At 38.6% G+C, this 17,322-nt stretch overlaps 1 protein-coding gene across 1 annotated transcript in view; it reads left to right on the forward strand.

Annotated features, from left to right (window-relative positions):
• The window catches only part of PIEZO2 (piezo type mechanosensitive ion channel component 2), a 586,652-nt gene that overhangs the window by 102,284 nt on the left and 467,046 nt on the right, over window positions 1–17,322 (forward strand). Inside the window, exon 2 of the mRNA XM_036245071.1 lies at window positions 87–182. Within this exon, the coding sequence (XP_036100964.1) occupies window positions 87–182 (96 nt within the window). The remainder of the gene's footprint in view (window positions 1–86; window positions 183–17,322) is intronic.

The raw sequence follows: 17,322 nt of genomic DNA on the forward strand, positions 1-17,322 counted from the left end.
CAATACTTGATGGTGTCACCCCACAGTTGCATGTATCCTGTTAATCTATCTTATTCATGCGTTTTTTTCTCTCTTCCCACCCACAGCATGTGCATTCCGGTATAATGGATTCTCCTTCGTCTACCTCATCTACCTCTTGCTCATCCCCCTGTTCTCAGAACCAACAAGAGTGACAATGCAAGGTAAGTAATAATTACTGCTCTGTGCCACATTCTGACTATATTTGCTGAGCTCTATGGGTCTGTCTTTATCTGATGAGATAGATGCTATACGTGCAGCAAGCTGGTCCAGTGGGGACCTGGTGTCAAACATGTGCACCAAGAAGAGCAGTGTGGAACATGTTGGTGATACATGTCACTTACACAGCTAATATCCCCATTCAAGTTCTATATTAGCTCTCTTATTTGTAGGCTTGCAATACATCTGGAATGGGTTTGGCTAGTTAAGATAAATTCAATGTATTGTCAACGAAGTAAGGTAGATAGTATGACAAAATTGGCACATGATTTGCACATTGGATTTCTGGGGAGAATGTGGTGACAATAGAAATGGGTCAGCAAGGTGTCTTACATTTCTAAGCCACCTAACCATCAGGAGAACTGGGTAGGAAACCGAGTCCCAGTCACGACTTGTTTATATATCAGTTGATATTTCTTACATATGCCTCTATCGAGTACTGTGATTTGAGTTTGAGGGATAGTTTCTCAAGAATATTACTACAAAGCTTTATGTCTCTTTCCCATTGCTCTACAAGAACTTGAAGTTATAGAAAAGAATAATGACCATTTCTCCTGAGGCTCTGATTAGAAAGCATGGTCTGATTTTTGTCAATTGATATATTTGAAGTTCTTCCACAAGTATTAAAATTAAAAACACAAAGTTAGTTTAATAAATTATTTTTTGAAATAAAACCATTATAAGAAAGAAGGGTTGTGCCAAATGCCTTAGGTGAGTATGGTGGCTGTATGTTTACGTGAAAGGAAGAGGAAGCTGTGTGGCCCAACCTATGGTGTGGCGGGAAAAGGCCATAGGTCAAATTTGCCCACTCATAGTGATGTCCCTTCAAGAAAAAAAGTAAGGGCATAGGTGTCCATAGCAGCAAATGATGACTCTATTTTTACCGCTTAACTATTACATTTATAGTGTATATTATGATCATTCATCCTAATAGTTATGACTGCGGATACTATGTTGATTTTCCTACCTCAGAAAGAATCTAAATAATAGTCTTCTAAGTGACTTAAATCCTTAATACATAAAGTTAAGAAGGGGTACAGAAATGTGAGTTTATATGAATCTTCATTCAAACCAAAAATAAGTTGTTTATGTGGCCCCACCTTAACCTCTTTCTTAGAGTTTGTTATAAACAAAGACATTTAAACATAATAGCTTCTGACCTCAGAACCAAGATTAAACAGCAGGCTATTCCTAGTTTATGGCTTCGAGCTCGTGTTTCAAAGAAAGAAGGTTTTAGACACATTCAGAATAAACTGCTTTAAAAATTAGTACCTGTGTATATTCAAATAAATTATCTATTGCTTTCACATCAGGGTGTCCCCTATTGCTTCACCTGGAAATCAAGTAACGGGGATTTTCCTCTTTATTGTTATGTACCAATGACTGCTTTGCCTTCTTCCCAAATCACCAGCCCTGCGTGTGGTCAGGTTGCCTCAGTTTCTGTACGGATGGAATGTGCATCTGTGTCAGAAGTGTATGACAATGGTCCCATCCTTTATGCCCAAGGGCATCAGGGACTGACACTGTCAGGAAGCTCATACTTCATTGGAGAATCAAATGCAGTAAAGCAACTCCTCTCTGTGTAAAGAAAGACCCTGAACTAACAAAATGTTATGAGGTGAATGCCCAAGCCAAGCACAGGAAGTACATAACTGTCTGCCGGGCTGCTCCTAACAGGAGAGGAAGGAGCTGGGCTTGAAAGGGAAACCCACAGGTGTCTTTTCAGTTACTACCTGGACACAGTGTTGTAATTATTTATTTTCCTCTTTCCTACATTTTAATAAGAAGCATGGGTAATATTCAACATAGCCTCATTTATTTGTTTGTTTGTTTGTTTACAGAAATGCAGAGGGACTCTAGGAAAGGGTGTCCTACCTATTTTGTTCTGAACAAATAGGAAGCACAGCCATGTGTTTTTCAGCCTATGTTTTGAAATGTCCCACATTGGGTTTTTCTGGCAGAGCACAGTCAAAACCACCTTTAAAGCTGATGTGGTGCCATGCACACAATGACAGCCCGGAGGATGGACTGTCAGGGAGATGCAGGCTCAAACCCACTTGGACTTTCCAATTCATGTTCACACACATTTCTCACGAATCGGTAAAGCACAATGGCCAACTGAAAGAACTGTTAGTGACCTCTGTGCCACCTGCTCCCAAGTCTCTGCCTTGAAACAGCAAGCACATTCCAATTGCTCCCCAAGCTGCTCTGGCTTCTGTGCATGTCCCAGGACATGTGACAAAACTGCCCCTGAACTGGATGTGATGCATATGTATGGAAGTTCCTCTTCTCAGAGGAACTTCTGAGAAGTTCCTCTCCGCTCTCCATTCGACATGTTGGAATTTTTTCCTGTGTGGTTATGTTTTCCTAAAAGTGAATCCACAGAGGGGCCCAGTAATGGGGAAATTTAGTGTCATAACTGAGAGTGTGGATATTTGGTGTAGTTCTTGAGGTGACCTAGTGTGAAAACCTAGTCTCTCCACTGCAGTTGTTTAGGGTAGGGGTGTTCACTTCCTGTAACCTCAAGGCCATCAGCAGGACACAGATCATCTGAGTGTGTGACTGATGCTTTTCCATGCCTGTGATTAGACAAAGGTTTGTTGTAAGGGCTGGAAATGACTGGGTGAGAGATGGAAGATCAGGAGCAGTTAGTTATATATTGAAATGTTATCAAGTTTAAAAAACGAATTTGAGTGAGGACAATTGCTTGGGGGTTTAATACACTTAAGTTACTTGTAACTGCCAAAGTTGAGAGCTGGAGGAGCTTTTAGGAATTACTAAGCATATTCCAGCGCCCAGTGGTGGAGTCCTTTCACGACGTCCAAGTTGGCTGGCCGTGTAGACTTCTTAGATACTCCTGGTACACAGAGCGATCTGTCTCTCTAGGAAGTCTTATGCAGTTTGTTTCTTGAGTAGACCTGAAATCTACCTCCTGGCAAACCCATGCCACTGTTTCCAGTCCCAAGCTGTAACGGAGGAGTTGACAAATTCTAAAAGATCTCTTTAACATGATATTGTAAAGGGATTAATCAAAGCAAGGGATTTAACTAAATGACTTTGTAAATCTTTCATAAATTTAGGATTTTAAAATTCTCATTTTTATATTTCAGATCTTCAAATGTGTAATCATCTCAGTAGGGTGGTATCATTCAGGGTCCAACCAGAAATCAGGAAGCACTCCAGGTGTTTTAAAAGGAGAACATGTAATAGAAGGAATGGGTCACAAGATTAGGGAAGAGCTAAGAAGTCAAAAGGAATGCTGAGGTAACTTAGATAGCAAAGCAGGAAGTCTGGGGAGCAACAAGAGGTATTATTAGCAGAACTCAGACACCAGGGTCATCCACAAGTTGCTAGAACCAGAGGAGAAAGTTGGGAAATAGATCTATGCAGACAAGAATTCAGCTATTAGTTATGTAACCTACTGAGATAGTTCCGTGTTCACTGTCAATAAACTGCTCATCACTTTCCAATGTCAGGAGGTGGGTGGCAGAGGTGGTCATCTTTCCCTTCAGTCTTCCTGGGACAGAATATCCCTAGATACTTAAGGGTGTGATTTTTTTGACTGTTCTATTCAGAGGGACTTCGTCTGGAGGTGCTTCCCTCTGTCAGAACTTCTCAAATGCTGTGTGCAGCGGGTGCTGAGGTGTACATTCAGAATCCTCTTTCACAGCTGAGGCACCATTCCCCGGCTGCCGGGAGGCATTGTCTGCAATAGCTTACAGCAGAATGCCTCTCTGGGAATTGGTGGCTGCTAAAGGGAGCTCACACATGGGCACACACACACACACACACACTCACACACATATACACTCACACTCATACACACACTCATGCTCACACTCACACATACTAACACACATTCACACACACACACACACACACAGGCACACATACTCACTGCCTGGGGTACAGACATCTTCAATCTGCCATCAGATATCTATGTACAATTATTTCCCTCAGCAAGAACCTCACCGTTTGATTTCTCAAGCAAGAGTTATATTTCAGTGTAGTATGTCCTCTGAGCTCACAGGGTGGTCTCACTGAAGCATGTCTCACTAGGCTTGGAATTCTCTCAACAATATCTAACTCTTTCAGCTTCTCCGATATCCTCTTTCATATTCTCTATGGGACAAGAAACCATGGGTTGAAACAAATGTCCTTTGCCATAGTATTCATTGGGGAATGAGGAGTGTTTGCCACTAAGGCGTGATTCCTCAGCCTTGGTCCTTCACCTGAAACTGAGCTATAGTCCAAGGTTAGTATATTTTTTACTGTATCTCTTTTCCGTCTGCTAGGTAAACTTCAACAGGGAAGGTCAAGGGTTTTGCTGTTTGATTTACTACAGTATTTCCAGGACCTAGAACAGTGCCTGGTGTATTGAAGGCATTCTGTAAATATTTATGGAATAGATTTATTTCCAGAGTTAAGTGTTGTAGAAGCATTTATGAACACAGCTCTAATCCTGCGCTTACTTCAATCTCTGCAATAGGAACAGTTCATTGCATGTACCCGCTCTCTGGAGACAAAGCTTAGGGTATGCTAGGCCCTGAGATTTTGCTTTTGTCAATTTAATTAGAATCAGAGGATCATGAGTAATTGAAGAAATCAAATGTTTTATGCTTTTACTTACACCAATAAGCATCTTAGTTAAGCATGTACAGGTTTCTCCTACTATTTAAAATAGAGAGTTCATATGAAACCTTTTGCAACCTGAAATTGTGTAAAGTGAAGAACCAATGGCCTTAGGTCACATCCTAGTAACAAATGCACAAAATAAATGAAGATAAAGCACAGATGCTCACAGACAGTTCGCAGCTGTGACGGCTTGATGCTGAGCTGCTGATCCTGGTTCTCCGGGAAGGAGCTGGGCAGGGTCACTTTCCTTGCCCAGGGTGCACCCTGCAAACACTGAAAGCCAATTTTCCTTTGCACCTTTTTTTTCATAAAAGCAAAGTCCTTTTCAGGTTTCTTTCAGTTAGTGAAAGCAGGTGCTAATGTAGGTCTTTGTAAAAGTGAAGTGATATAAACCGAATTTTGAAAGCAAGGTATAACTATAATGTTGTGGAAAGAAAATCTGTTGCTGTTCCCATAACAGAGTAAATTTATCTTAGACTGCACTCCATAAGTGTATTAACTAATCTATAATTAACTTCAGGTAGCCCAAATATTCCAAGTTGATCAGCTATTAAATTCTTTAACCATACACACAATAAACTTCCCATACCTGATGATATATTGAGTACAGTACATTGGTCAATATGGTGAGTTTTTATTTCATTTGGACAGAAAGTAATGTAAGGAATAAAATATATAATATATGGAAGAAGGCAACATAAGTGCTCAATATATATTGGTTAATCATAACATTATTATTATTTTAAAGTGCAACATCATTACTTTGAACATCAGAGTGAATTAGATTTAGAAATCTTAATCTCATGTGTATGAGGACTTTTCCTGGTGCTCTGTAAATGCCAACTAAGAATTATATGATTTCCAAGGGCTCTTGTTAAATAATATTTAGGTTAAGTATAACCTATTGATAGGGAGCCAGTAGCACTACCTACAAAGTACAAATTGTTATTTACATGCATCAATTAATTTAATTCTCACAGTGACTTTCGGAGGAAGCTGCTTCTGTTATTAAAAACTACTATCAAATATCTTTGTATGACAGATGCAGACTGAGTTCCAGGTGGGCTAAGAGCACACAGGTGCTGTGTGGGTGGCCATGCCTCCAGCCACCATGCTGTTCTGACTCACCCTGGACAGAACAGTCCTCTGGGGATTTGCAGGAGGCGAGGCAAACTTCGTCACTTAATAAATATTTGTTGGCTGACCGATTACAACCTGGGCACACAGTCTGGAGAGATAATATGAGCATTTTTAAAGGAGATATTTTAATATACATTGGTGCAGATTGATGACACATGTGTATGTTACATAGAAAATACATCATCTTAAATGTGACTGATTATTTCTTTCAACAAATAGTAATTGAAAGACGACTTTTCAGAAAACACTAGGTAAGGTAGAGTATAAAAAGGAGGCTGAAACATGGTTCTTCCCTGGAGTAGCCTCCCAGAGGCGTGGTATTTTATGTATCTCATTAGATTGTAGCTCTGTCAAAGAGGTTATCTTGGGAAGCCATATACCTATTTTAGCAATGCTGTCATTTCTCTGAACTGATCTCAAGTTACTCCTTTGCAGTTGCCTTAAGAATTTTCCTTGAATAAACTGCATGGTGGCAAATCATTGTCCTTAAGGTGGATCTGATTTGCATATCATTTGAAGTCAAGTTTGATAGGGAAAAAAACTGGTGATGAAATTAGTTGTATTAATTTTATATAAAAAAGCAAAACCCAGAGTGTTTAGTATAAAACAAAGTGTCTGAAGGTCACTCATTAACACTGAGGAGTTTTAAGTGTATTAGTGTGAGAATACCATGGCTCATGCACATGACAGACAGACACGCAGAACATTGTCCTATGATGGACATATGACATGCATGGTGTATAGTGCAGTTAGGAAATGAGATGCTAGGACAAGGAGGTATCATCCTGAAGGAAGTACTGATTAAGTAGACTTTGGAACCTTGACTATGATATTCAAGCAGCGCCTACTTAATCCAGACCAGAGACAAATATCTGAAGAGGTGTTTAAAGTGAGGATTTTAGTACTGTTAAAAGTAGCTAACTTTTATGTCATATTTTCTATGTGTCAGGCACTATTGTAAGCACTCCCCATACTACCTCATTTAATTAAAGGATAAAAAAATATTTATTGAAAGGGAACCTTCCTTCTGGAATGAAAAAAGTTATTGTGAAATTACCTGGATTATAAATGTACTTAACAGACTAGGGATACTACATAGCAAGGTACTAATATTCAAGCCCTCTCCTCCCATTAAGGAATTGGTGAGACATCTAGGTTAGTGAGACCGTCACTTTGGCTGGTCCAGATTCCTGTGTTCCTGTTGTCAGCTCACCTCACCAAGCCTTTCTGAGTGTCCACGGAGCTCCCTCCCCACGAAGCTGCCATGCAGTGTGAAATTCCATGTTCTCTGGAAAGTGCTGCTGCCTGCATGCTTTGTTCTACCAGCAAGTTCTTTGTTAATGTGTTCTCTCTGTAGGCTCTTTTTTTGGAAAGAGTTGTTTACTTATTGAGGACTAATTGAAAAGGAATTCTCCAAATTACAAGACTACAACACTTCCTGGGCAACAGTAGTCATTGACCTTACAGCAAGAATATCTTAGAAGCATCATCATCGAATTAGTTCACATGTAAAATGTTTATGACATATACAAGCACACACACATATGCTAAGGAATACAGAGATCATTGTTGTCTAAAGTGTGTAGTTATTTCTAATGACAAAGTTGTCTTCTTGTCAAAGAACCCATACCCACTCTCAGGCTTCATGTTTTCTAAGACTGGACAACATTGTAATAGATGAGAACAAAACTCCCAGATGTAGAGGAGTGACAGGACTTTGAGTGCCTGTGAAGATCTGCCCTGTCTTCTCCATGCAGGTACAACGGCCAGCTCCTCCTGTAGCCTGTGAAAGGCGGACAGTGGCCCAGTTCTTGACTGAGGGCTGTTCGAGTGCCAAAGGAGTAACAACAGAACTGCACGCTGCCAACCCTTTCAGTCTCTGCCCTCAAAATATTTTTCAATATCTGGTTTTGTGGAGATTTTCTTTTCCCTATTATGAAAGGAGCGGGTCTTTGATTATCTTTTGTTTTTGTATTTCCTATGAACTTTGTTTTGTTATTTTGAGGAAAATGGCAATTCCACTGATGTATTTGCTTGCATTTACATTCAGAGTTACTGAGAATTTATTTTTTTCTGATTATTGGCATCTCTTTCAACAATTGGAAGGGGAAATAGAATTAGAAAAGGGTAGTAAAGGAGAGGCTTAATTATGCTTTGGTGGCAGCAGCAAGTGATATTTTGGGCAGGCCAAGTTAACTCTTGTAAACTGTTGGCAAAATTATTCTAAGATGATAGAAAAAAAGAGATATTTTATTCTCTTTAGCTTTGAATAAGGGTCCTAGTTTAAGAGAATATTGTCCTAACCATAAGTGATCCCTGAGCGTGTGTGTAAGGGGGCAGGGTTGTATAAAATAATCAGCAAAAAGGACTTATCCTGAGGTTCTGATCCAGGGTACAATAAAGGCACGCTGGGAAAAGAAAAGTGATGTTGAATTTACCTACATGAAGAGGCAAAGAGGCCTGCAACTTGTAAAGATATGTTTAGACATCAGAGAGGAAATAGTAGCAGATATTTAAAACTGCTTACATCTGTTTTTTGTTAAAATACTGTTAGTCTTTAGACCATTAGGCTTATTATTACTGTTTTATTATGTCATAATACACTAAACAGTAGAAAAATATTTAATTGAATAAATTATTAAGTGAGTGTTTTATTATTAATATCAGCTCACCACCAAAAGGAGTGCTAACAAAAATAATTAGATGCTTATTTCTTAAAATTTTGAAGAAATTAATCATAGGTCTTTTAGGTTATTTTATGTCTTTTTTGGATTAAGATAGATATCATATTCCACTGTTATTTTAAATTTGGCAAACACCATTCAGTCAGACAGAAGGAGATTTAGGCAACACTTATAATTCTCAGCTCAGGAAATATTGGGCCTTATTAATATATGACTAAGAGAGGACTTCGGAAGTCCTAAACATTTTGCTTTATTTGACTACAATAAACCAAATATACAATATGACCACCCCTTGAATTAAAAACTGCCCTGTCATTACAGTGAGGTATACTTCACTTGAATTGATATCAGTTTGTTGATCCACTCTTCAAATTACTATTGTTTTGTTTATGCAATTTACAAACATTTACTGGTGCCTACCCTGTTAGGCCTTGAGCTAGGCAATGGAACATAGGAAGATAAATAGAACTGCCTTGGCTGGTGTGGCTTAGTTGGTTGAGCATTGTCATGTGCACCAAGAGGTGGCAGGTTCGATTCTCAGTCAGGGCACATGCCTGGGTTCTGAGGTCCATCCCCAGCAGGGGGCAGCTGATCAGTGTTTCTCTCTCGTGGATGTTTTTCTCTCACTCTCTCTTCCTCTCTCTAAAAAAATCAATTAAAAAAACATATTAAAAAAAAAGATAAATAGGACAGGCTCTCTGTCCTCAGGATAAAACTTCAGCTGGCCATTTATTAACAGGACCTTCTTGGGCCGATTTTGAGTCCTGGTTTCCATATATGTTGAGCTCTTGGCACTGGTTCTGGACAGAGCATTAAGTAATCTGCCTGTGTGAGTCATGCTCATAAGCACCTACTCATGTGATATGTGCTGAACAGATGGATAAAGAGCTCTAGAAGAGGAAATCGTAGCTCCTCCCTTCCTCTTTAAATTTGTTTTCTCTTTGAAAGTGTTCAACTTACTTGATTTATTTATGTATGCATTTTGAGTCCATTTATTTCAATGTTGAAGTTGGCTTCCTTCAAAGGCTAGACAAACCCAGTTTCTGATTGATTCATTTGTGAGAGTCTGGGCCTTACTTCATGTGTAACTTTCTCTTAAACACACTCACGTGTGTTTGTAGGTTCATACACAATAACCTTTTGAGATAAAAACAATTTAACTTTCAAACAGTGCTTATTATTAAGTCTAAGAAGAATAAGTAGATAACATACACAGTGCTTGTTCTATGCCAGGCAACAACACCACTATGAGATAGGCATTAGTGTTCATATTTTACAGATAGGAAACTGAGAAATGCACAGAGAGGTTAATGAATAATTCCTGAAACAAACAATTTTTAATATTGATTCAGTGAGTGAAAGCTTCTATATAAATATAAATAATTCAGTTATCTACATAAGCATTTTCCTCACTTGACTGCATTTTATTACAAGATTATTATAGAGTGAAAATAAGTATGGAAATTATGTGTGTTGTTATTATTCAGTTGGCTAATTGCAGTATAAGAGGGCAATTATTGTACTTTAAACCATTTTTTAGTGTATTTCTTCAGCATTAAGTAGGAATGAGCACCATGAGGATATTGATACATTTGTTTTTTCTTGTTCTTGTTCATGAAATAGTACTACTGAGCATCTGAAGTGGGCACTAGAGCCACAAGCAAGGGTGGCATTGGTTCTTTGAATCGTATGCCTCACCATTTAGCCCTCCATCCCTCCCTCTCTCCTTCCTTCCTCCTTTCTATCCTCACTCTCTCCATTAAATTTTTTAAAATTTGCCTAAATATATCTTCTGCATTTCAACTTGCCAATTCTATATACATTTAAGGAATATTTGGGGAAAGCCACTAACAGCCTTTTCAGGCAGCCTGGAGCCAGAGTTGTCAAGCTGTGAGCAGTAGCACATGGTGATGTGACCTGGCCTCTACAGGTGACACAGGAAGGGCTGGCCTGGAGCCCCTGTCCAGAGCCCCAGATCCAGCAAGAGGAAGGCCTGGAGTGTGTGGGCATGTGTGTGTTGAGGGTTGCATGTGTGTATTCTGGAGTGATGTCAAGTCATCAAGATAGCCTTTTCTTCTTCTTGCCCTACTAATTGGCTAGCCTGATATAGGATTCCTTTGCAATTGGGTGTAAAAAAAATGTCACCTTCAAATACCAGCCTCTTCATATTCCTTTATATTATATCATATTCCTTTAGATTTAATGGCATCTGCAAAATGAAAATTGTTCTTTTAAAATGCAAGGACACCTGGCAGTACTCCAGCTGTCAGTGGGGAGTGCCTTAACATCTGGTAGTAAATCTGTAGTGCTCTGCCCAGGCTCCCCAACCCAAACACACACCTCCTCAGGACCTACGCACTGATTATGATTCTCCCTATGGTTTGACATTTTAGTGGCAGAGGGATCATAGTGATGACCATCTATCTCTGGGAATGGCCATAAGCTCAAAGGATCTGATCCAAAGGTCACCCCTCCTCGTTTTGGATGTGGCCCTCATTTCAATGCGTAATCACTGGGGGATGGGATGTACAAAAGTACTGCTCCCTTGCTTTGTGCTGGGACAACTCTGCTGTGCTGCCTCAGCTGCAAAGCTTCCTGTGAGGTGGTCTGAAATCTCTTCTGTAACTGCATTGCACCTGGACTTTTCCCTCTCTCCAACCCTGCTGCCCTTGCTCTCTCTCACCAGCATTCCTGAATGCACTCCCTAATAAAGTCTTTACTTACGGTATGTGTCCATGTCCTGAGAAGGACATCTAATAGCCTCTGACATGTTTATGTCCGACTTCTAAGAGCAAGGATGGCAATCATGACAGAGACCACAGAGTAGAGTGAGACCCCCAAATAGGGCTTGTGCGGGGACACGTGCTGGAAAATGGGGCAGCTCAGCGTGTTCCTACAGGCTGTTTTGCACAGAGCCCCAGCCAAGAGGGCATGTGAAAGGAGAATTCTGGCCTCTGTTTTGCTGATCAAAATACTAATTCTCCAGTATAGAATTATATGTTTCTTGAAGAAGGAGTCCCCTTGGTTGGCTTGCAGTGGCCCTACAGAAAACAGCAGGAAAGAACACACCAAGGACATATTTTAGAGCAATACACAGTTTTCGTGAAGAGCCCTATCTTACTGAAAACGATCATGTAAATGCCTCCTCCTGACTCGCAGTGTTCCTAAGCAATGCCGTTACACTGAAGAACACTGCAGCTGTCAGCTCCGCAGACTCCTGCCTCAGCCTCCCGGGAGAGGCCTCACCAAGCAGGACTAAATGGTTGAAATGATCCATCACTGCTTTATCACATATTGACAGTTAGAAAATGGAGGGGTTCTTAAGAGCACAAGAGACAGAGCGAGCAGAGGAAGTGGCTAATGGTAAGGCAAAGTCCTTGACAAGCTGAGTAATGGGCAATAAAACTGCAGGACCAGGGTCTTCCAGGTCTTGTGATGCGTTACTGCCCTGCCCCTTTTCTTTGTTCCACAATTACTTCCAAGGGGACTGTGCAATAGGTAGGGGTTAATTACCTGTTTACTGCCAGGCTCATTCAATGGCCAGATAATTAGAAAGGCATAATTTTGGACACTGGCTGTGTTGGCTACTTTTTTTTTTTTTAAATAAAAAATAAGTATTTAGCAAACACTTGTCCATCTGAGTGAGTTGAAAACTGTGACAAGGTGCTGATTGGACTTCCTCTGCCTTTGAACAGCAATAACTGGTTTCATCATTCAGCCATATGTTGCTCATCAAATATTCAGCAGCTATAGCTTTTACAAAGGCAGCAGGGAATAAGGAGACCTGGCTTCTGAAAGCTGTGCTTGGCTTGGCCTTATTGTTTGAAAGTGGGCATCAGCTGGCTGGAAGGAGGAAAGGGGTTGGGGAGTGGTTACCTGGAAAATTTAAAACATTTGTGGTCCAGAGTTTTCATGATTTTTTGCCTTCTGTGTAATACCCTAACAGAATCTGAAAGAACAAGTCTTCTACATTTATTCATGTGGCAATTGATCATAGAACTACATTGAATGGCAAGATTGGACAAAATGTTCATTGATTGATTGATTCATTCATTCACCTGACAAATATTTATGAGGTATTTATCTTTGTAAATAATAGAACAGCAAAATAAATAAATAAATAAATAAACATAGCCCTATAATCCAGAAATGTACTAGCTAGTTGACGATACTAAATTATAACTTTAGTTTTTTAGAATACATTTTAAAGTCAAGTCTACATACAGTTGATTCTTATTATTCCCAGAGTCTGTATTTTTAAATTCATCTACTTGCTAAAATTGACTTGTATCCCTAAAATAATGCTTGCAGTATGCTCATAACTATTCACAGACAGGGGATCAGTAAAACAATGGAACTGTTCACCATGCGTGTTTCCAGCTGATGAAGAACAAGGGAATGCTCTGTCTTGTTGTTTCAGCAATCAGACTGTGAGAAAATGTTCTTCTCTCAGTCTATTTAGTGTCATGTTCCCACATTTTTCTTATTTTTATTAGTGATTTTTCTCTTTAAAATGTACCCCCCAGCATTGTGCTGATGCACTGTCTAGTGTTCCTAAGAAGGCTGTGATATGCCCTAGGATTCTTAGTGCTGTTGGCTGTGAGTTCAATGTTAATGAATCAACAATATATATTGAATAAGGTGTCTTTAAACAGACACACACATATCAAACTAGGTTATGTATTGATCAGTTGATGAAAGTACTGTAACCAGAGACGCCCAGGAACCTAATCCTTTATTTCCCCTAGGAGTAATGGTTTAGTATTCTTTGATTCAGTGTTCGCAGCAACATAGAGAACATAAGTACCTCAAATAACAAGAATGAACTGTATACATTTCACATTACAATGTGAATGTTAGGGTTATAGTGACACAGAGCTTGAAGGAGGAGAGTATAACTATAGCATTGTTTGGAAGGGTATTTTTTTTTATTAAATTAAAAAAAAATTAATTATAGTTGACATTCAATATTATATGACTTTTGGCATACAGCACAGTGGTCAAACATTTATAAAACTTACAAAGTGATTCCCATCAATAAGTCAAATATCCCCTCAACATTATACATAGTTATTACAATATTATTGACTATATTCCTTATGCTGTACTTTACATCCCCACAACTATTTTGTAACTGCCAATTTGTACTTCCTAATTCCTTCCCCCCTTTTACCCAGCTTTCCAACCTATTTTTATCAGGTAACCATCAGTTTGTTCTCTGTATTTATGAATTTGTTTTTGTTTTGTTTTTAGAGTTCACATATAAGTGAACTCATATGGTGTTTGTGTTTCTGTGTCTGACTTATTTTACTGAGCATACTACCCAATATATCCATCCATGCTGTTGCATGTGGTAAGATTTCATCAATTGATTCCTTAAACATTGCAGTTAAAATGCTCTTTATGTTGAATTATGTTATAAAAGCTTGGAAAATACTGTGACCTAAAGATAGCCTCTCTAAAGTTGTTACAACTTCCTCTCTGGTAAAGTGCTCTGTATTTGATTTGCACTTAAGAGTGTCTCTTCTGAACTTTTATTCTTTTTCAAGTGCTGGAATTTTAATCCTGAGACCCAGGTCTATCTCTGGGAGTGCCGCACTATGTAAGATGTGTAGAAACGGGATGTGAAAGGAACTAGCACTGTTACATTTTCAATGTTTAAATTATTCATTATTTAGAAATAACAATATTTGTTCTCACATTTCACAAAGACTCTTTAATTAAATTTATTGGGATGACATTTATTAATAGGGTCATATAGGTTTCAAGTGTACATTTCAATGATACATCATTTGTGTATTGCATACAGAGACTTTTTACTTTTATTATTTCATTTAATACAACAATATCTTGAGATAGGTATTATTATTTTCCCACCTTAAAAATCAGGAATAGGTTCAGGTTAATTTGCAAGATGTTTGTGTGTGTGTGTGTGTATTAATATATATATATTAAATTATTTATTATATATTAAAATATATAAATTATATATTATACAAATTCTTGTATCCTAATTATGTATCTAATGTATCCTGGTTATGAAATGTGTGAAAGAAAATTTAGCAGGAACCTTGAATAATATCAGTACTAATATACTGATGAGACACTTTTACTTATAATAGCATTATTTAAAAAGTATCAGTAAGCTCTCTATTTCAGGAAGTGTATAGGGTTAGGGAGAAAATGGGTACTGTTTCTCATGAATTTTTCTAAATCTCAGTTCTTTTCTTTTTGCTTAATATGTTTCTATTGATTTTCTTTTAAGAGAGAGGAAGGGAGAGAAAGAGAGAAAAACATCAATGTGAGAGAGAAACATCGTTCGGCTGCCTCCTGCATGTCCCCTATTGGGGATTGAGCCCGCAACCCAGGCATGTGCCCTGACTGGGAATTGAACCAGGACTTCTCAGTCCATGGAACGAAGCTCAATCCACTGAACCACATGGGCTGGGCTCAGTTCTTGTTCAACCTATAGATTTGTTCTTTCTCTCTCCTACGTAGAAATTTGGAAATTTATTTTAAATTTCCAAAATAACATACAAAGTATATAGTCTATATACATACTATGTATATGTAATAATTATGATAAAATGTAGTTTGGACAGTTAAATTTAAATTTCAGATAAACAACAAATACATTTTTAGTATACTTTTTTTCAGATTGCATAGAATATATTTTTAATTAAATTATTCATTTTAAATTTTAAATTCAATTTTAACTGATGACCTTCATTTTTATTTGCTAAATCTGACAACCCTAATAATAATTGTACATATATGGTGTGTGTATGTGTGTGTGTGTGTGTGTGTGTATAAAGGGAGGAGATATTTCCTACTTTTTCAAATCACCATTTGCTTGGCTCAGTTAGAGTTCCATAAGTATTTCTAAATTCTGATTTTCAATTTAATACAAAATGCTGGTCTACTTTACCAATTGCTCATTTATACTTATATAGTATGTTCACTTACACTTATATAGTATGTTCACAATGAAACATATTGGAAATTTGATCAGGATGAGATTATATTTAGTTAATTAGACTTGTATCTAGAATAACCCCAAATTATATGCCAAACAATTTTTGATAAAATGTTTTTGGGGCTAGAGCCTGATTACTGATAAAACTAAAAGTTACGAGTATTTTCTGTATCTCCTTTATAAATTTGATTCAGCTTAGAAGGTTGGCTAGGGTCTCTAAATTATTTTATTAGCTTGAGGTACCTACTGACCTTTTACAATGTATGTAAACTTCTGTGGGTTTTAGTGTCAGCATTTCTTTTGCTGCCTCCCACTGGTGTATGACAACATCTGCGTGAATCCCCCACCAAACACACCCATCCTGCTGAAGATGACACTTGGCTTTCTGACAGATAGCTTCTTCTCAGGCTCTCCGAAGGTCCACATCTGCTTGGCACAGGTCACTCCTCCCCTTATTCTCCAGAATTCTCCCCTCACAAATCCATCTCAGGCAGCATTTCCTCCAGGGCATCGTTGTTCTGTGGACAAGACACAGAGTAGTCATTGGTGGTGTTTATTCATTTTCTGACAAGTCTTGGATTGCAGCAAAACTTCCTTTTCCCACACTGGTTCTTTGACACTTGGCCACACAAGGGTCAGCAGGGGCTGAGTGTACAGAGTGCACATAGTCCCCTGGCCAGGAAGCTTGAGCGTGTGGGGTGCTGAGACTGTATGATTGAGCTCTGAAGGCTGTAAATCCTCCTGAGATTGGAGGGGATGACAGCTCGGGCTGAAACCCAGGTCCCACCTCTAGAAAGTTGTCTCTAACAGTGCACATTTCTTAGCATCTCACTTTGGCAGGGGCAGGTTTTTCTTTGGTTAACCTGAATGAAAGCACATCTTATAACTCGAGGGAAATGGGTACAGGGTGCTCCATATTGTTTCCCCAAAAACACTTTTGAAAGACAGCATCTTTCTTGGAGAGAACATCGAGCTTTTAATGATAGTGTGAAATAGATGTGATGGATAGATGCTAGCCAATCAGAAGCTCAGATAAATGGCTATTTAGACAAAGTCTGCTGGAACAGGGTTGTATTGGGTGAAGAGAAACTTTTCTGCTCAGTTCCAGTATATATATTTTTTTATTTATTAATCTGTTTTTGTTACAGATGTTTCTCATTTTTCTCCCATTGACAACCTCCTCCGCAACCCCCCCCCCCCGCCCCATCCCCAGCTTTGTTATCTGTGTTCATTGGTCATGCATACATGCATGTAAGTTCTGTGGTTTATCTCTTCTCCCCCAGCCCCCCCCTCCTCTGAGGCTTGTCAGTCTGTACCCCACCTCTATGTCTCTGGGTTAATTTTGTTCAGCAGTTTGTTTAGTTCATTTCAGTTCCAGGTATAATTTTTAATGTAGGTGCAGTTTCTACTAAGTAGCAATATAGATATTCAGTAAACAGATGTTACTCTGTTGGAGAATTAGATGAAGAAGAAACAAATAGATTAGTTCCTTACAGGATTTTTTACTCAATTTTTTAAATTGTATAACATTTACATTTTTATAAGTAGTATTAAAGCAATAACAATTTGTAACGTTTTCTCACATTATGAAGACCCATACAATTGACATAGAAGAAAAATGATTAACAAATAATCTAAACACAAAAGGAC

This window comes from Molossus molossus, unplaced genomic scaffold (assembly GCF_014108415.1).
Source record: "Molossus molossus isolate mMolMol1 unplaced genomic scaffold, mMolMol1.p scaffold_m16_p_6, whole genome shotgun sequence".
Lineage (NCBI taxonomy): Eukaryota > Metazoa > Chordata > Mammalia > Chiroptera > Molossidae > Molossus > Molossus molossus.